The sequence below is a fragment of the Condylura cristata genome, unplaced genomic scaffold (genome assembly GCF_000260355.1).
Source record: "Condylura cristata isolate star-nosed mole 26May11 unplaced genomic scaffold, ConCri1.0 scaffold00027, whole genome shotgun sequence".
Taxonomy (NCBI): Eukaryota; Metazoa; Chordata; class Mammalia; order Eulipotyphla; family Talpidae; genus Condylura; species Condylura cristata.
The window spans coordinates 1,246,923-1,250,767 of NW_004567128.1; the positions used below are offsets into that span (position 1 = coordinate 1,246,923).

General features: G+C 67.9%; 1 protein-coding gene across 1 annotated transcript in view; it reads right to left on the reverse strand.

The window, feature by feature from the left end:
• The window catches only part of GPR143 (G protein-coupled receptor 143), a 43,140-nt gene that overhangs the window by 2,237 nt on the left and 37,058 nt on the right, over positions 1–3,845 (reverse strand). Inside the window, 3 exon segments of the mRNA XM_012730235.1 lie at positions 1,008–1,117; positions 1,550–1,642; positions 3,617–3,797. Coding sequence (XP_012585689.1) covers positions 1,008–1,117; positions 1,550–1,642; positions 3,617–3,797 — 384 coding nt within the window.

Sequence of the window (3,845 nt, forward strand, 5' to 3'; positions counted from 1 at the left end):
AAAAAAAAAAAAAGCAAATTCAAAGCTTTGACATGTCCCCTGATCAATAAGCTGGGAAATGAACAAAAAAGCCCAGAGAAAAAATTAACGACCAAAGGTCTGTCCGGAGACAGCCACCCGTCAGCGTTTTTCTTCCCTCTTTCCCACGGGTCACTGTGCTGAGCGTTTGGCAGCAAGAAAGACGGCTGCACGTACCACACTGTTCAGGGGCGTCCACCGTCCCCGGGCCGAGCACCACAAGGCCCACAAGGAGGGCTGAGGCGCAGGGGCGCCCTCGGGTAGGGGCGAGACCCCCAGGGGCAGGAGGCTGGGAAGCTGCTCCAGGCCCACATCCTTGAGGGGCAGGGGGCGGGCCACAGGTCCCGGGCTCAGCTGAGAGCTGCTTCCCCACCAACCCGCTCCCCACGTTCTGCTCACTTCCTCTGCTCTACCTGCGGTGTCCCGCCCAGCTGAGACAAGACTTGAGGGAGCCGGCGCGGCTGCCCACCACGCCCGGCGGGCCTCGGCGGACTGAGAGCAGGTTGCTGGGCGGTGAGCTCCCGCCAGCTGGAGCACCGGCACCGAGAGAGAAGGGGGCCCCCTGGTGGCGCAGCGGGTGAAGGCACGGCACTGCCCAGCTTAGAGACAGCTGCCTCAGCCGAGTCCCATCCCCTGTGGGGAGGCACCCCCAGGGCTGGGCAGACCTCCCCTGTCGCCCCCTGCTCCCCTCAGTGGATCCGCCTGTTCTGCTCCCCACTCTGTCTCTGGGGAAGCGGCTCACCGCCCCTGCACTTCTGGCCTGTGCCCCAGTTCTGAATGCACACAAATAAATCTTTAAAAAAAAAAAAGAAAGAAAGAAAGCGTGTGGCTCGCAACTGAAAAGAGACTCACGTGCAACTTCCCTCCCTCCCACCCCCACCGCCTGCTCTGTCTCCGGAGGGTGGCGAGCGCGGACGCCCACCCTGGTGTCCTCGGGCGTGAGCCGAGCCCGCGGTGGCCGCACGCCCGGGAGCGTCCCCGTCACTCACCGGCCGTCACGGTCTTTTGGAACAGGATGGGGTTGGCCACCAGGACCAGCAGCAGGGGCAGGTAGGTGGTGACGTAGTGCGGGATGGCGTGCCGCAGCCCCCGCTCACACCTGAGGACGGGAAGCCAAGTCACTGCCAAAGCCCCTGGGCCCGGACCAGGCCTGCGCCCGGACAGACGCCCAGGCAGACCGGCCCAAGGCCAGCGGCCGCTCTCCCCCCGCCCGTGCCCGGCCGGCCCCACGCACAGGTTCAGAGCTAGCTCCTCCCAGGTCACCTCCCCCTCACCCTGGAGGGTCCGACGCCCCTGCTCAGCCGGAGGGGCCGGTCGGGGCCAGGGCCGGGCGTGTGAAGCCGCAGCCGCACGGAGGGCACACCTGGAGCACGGGCGCAGAGGGCACACCTTCACGCCACTCACGCGGCACCGCAGGGCGGGGGGCGGCCCAGGGTGCGTGGTCCGGCGCTCAGGTGGCGGCTGTGCTGGGGGGCGGCCCCGCTCTGCGGCCCGCTGGAGGGGCCGGCGGCAGGGGGCGGGCGCGGCTTACCTGGTCACGGAGGGCCAGTACAGCATGAGCACGCCCTCCACGCACAGCAGGCCGGCCAGGCCCCAGGCCATGATGTGGTAGAGCAGCAGGGTGCTAGGGGAGAGGCAGAAGGCGCCGCCTGAGACAGCAGCGGGAGGCCGGGGCCGACCCTCCCGGACCAACGACCAGCTCCCAGAACCAGGCCGCGCGCCGTCCGCGGCCAGAAGGTGGAGCCGCACCCGAGGCAGGTGGTCGCTGCCCGGCCGGCCCCCTCCCAGCCCGGGAGCAGCCCCCCGGCCGTTGCGGCAGACAGGCCTCTTCCGGACAGCTGTCCCGCAGGCAGAACAGCCCCTGGGCCGCGGCCTCCTGGCCACTGGCCATGCTGGAGAGGCCCTGCAAGGCCTGCTGCCCCGCGGAGGCCAGCCCCGCCCTCCCACACCAAACACAGGGACCTTCCGGCCCAGGAGGCAGGGAGGTGCTGGCTGTGCCACCCACCAGAGCAAAACCACTCCTTCCCTGCTGCCCACCGCTCCTCCCCGTGCGACCCTGCAGAGCTGCACGGCCAAGGCCTGCACGGGCGGGCGTGTGTGGGCCCGAGACCCTGCCCGCAGGGGAGCCGCACGGGGCCCGCCCGCCTCGCCTCGGCCTTCCCAGACATCACACTCGCATGCAGGCGGTGGCCGCAGCCCTCTGCCCGGTAGGGGCCGCCCAGGTACCCCCACCCCACGGCGAGCGGCGCGCAGACGAGGCGGACAGTCACATGGCACGGTGCCCAGCAGTGCAGTTAGGAAGCCCTGGGGCGCACTAGCAGGTCGCCCAGCCCGGATGACGCTGTGCCGCGCCTCTGAGACCTGCACCAGCGGGCATCGGCTGCAGGGTGCCACTGATCGGAAACATGCAGGTCACGCCAACCCTGGACAGAGGTGGGACTGCGGGAGGGGAGAACGAGAGGGACTGAAAATTACCACCAGGGGCCCTCGGGGGACGAGGGACAACGTCACGGTCGGGCCTCCCTGATGGACGTACTCCGGGGGGCTAAGCCCCGGCACCTTCAAGCTACCAGCAGCCACCGCAGTGTGAGTTCAAGCCCCGGCCAGGGAGCTGGCCAGGGCCCTCCCCGGCGGCGCAACAGGTTGAAGCGCAGCACGAGGAAGCGACCACGTGTACTGCAGCATGCCTCTGACCCCGACCGCGAGCTGACCCACGTGGCACAGCCGACGCCTCCCGTCTCGCCCGCCGCTCCCCTCAGCAGCGCACTTCATCCGTCTGCCTGTTCCGCTCCCCGTTCTGTCTCTGGGGAGTCCTCTCCCCCGCCCGCCTCTGGCCTGTACCCCAGTTCTTGTGTGCATAAGTAAATCTTTCAAAAATATATAAAAGAGCGAACGAGAACGTCACCGTGGCGCGGGGTGCAGAATCCTGCCAACACACTGGAAACGCGCTGTGCTTTCACCAGGTCAGCTCAATAAAGCAGTTACCCTACGAGACAAGGTCTCTAGCCACAGGGGCCCGGCTGAAAGGGAACACGAACGGGGTGGGCAGGCGCCCTCTGGCGTGGAGCCAGGAGACCTGGGCTGGCCTGGCCCTGGGCGCCCGCTGGGCGGGCACGCAGGCGCCCAGGCCCTGCCAGCCATCAGCAGAGCTCCCTCGGCACGCGCGGGCGGCGGCCACTGGCCTCCAGCACGGACCCTCCCGCCGCGTCCACCCGCCGCACCTCGCTCTCCTGGCTGTCCCAGCCAGTGGGCGCTGGGCGGTAATTCCCAGCCAGCCCCACACAGCGCCCTCAGGCCTGGATTCTACGCACAGCCCTGTGGCCACGCAAGCATGCGTTTTCTTTCTCTGCAGCTTAAGCTACGGTATACATTTCTTACGTCAGTGTCGACGCTTCTAGACGTTGCCCAGGTCCAGATATTTTTTGGATTACCTCAGATTTAGAACCTGTCTTCCGGCCTTTTATAAACATGCGCTGCCCTCCGCAGTTCCTGGGGGGGAGGCGGCCGGCGCGTTTCCGACGCTCCAGACGGCGTGCGGGGCCTCCCGCCACACCACCGAGGCCCTGCCGTTCCCCTCGAGGGGCCAATAAACAAATACCTCAGCCCTGCAGACCTCCGGACCACCAGATAGGCGTCGACCGCGTAGCAGAACAGCCACCAGAAGCAGGCGCTGTACAGCAGCTGGATCCACATCTGCAACGGGACGGCCGGCGTCAGACTCTCGCCAACCAGCACCAGACCGCCCAGCCGTGACGCGAGCTGGCGGCCGCAGGCTTCCTCTGCCGTCCAGAGGCGGCACCAGACAGGCTGCAGGGGGCCCTCCCGGG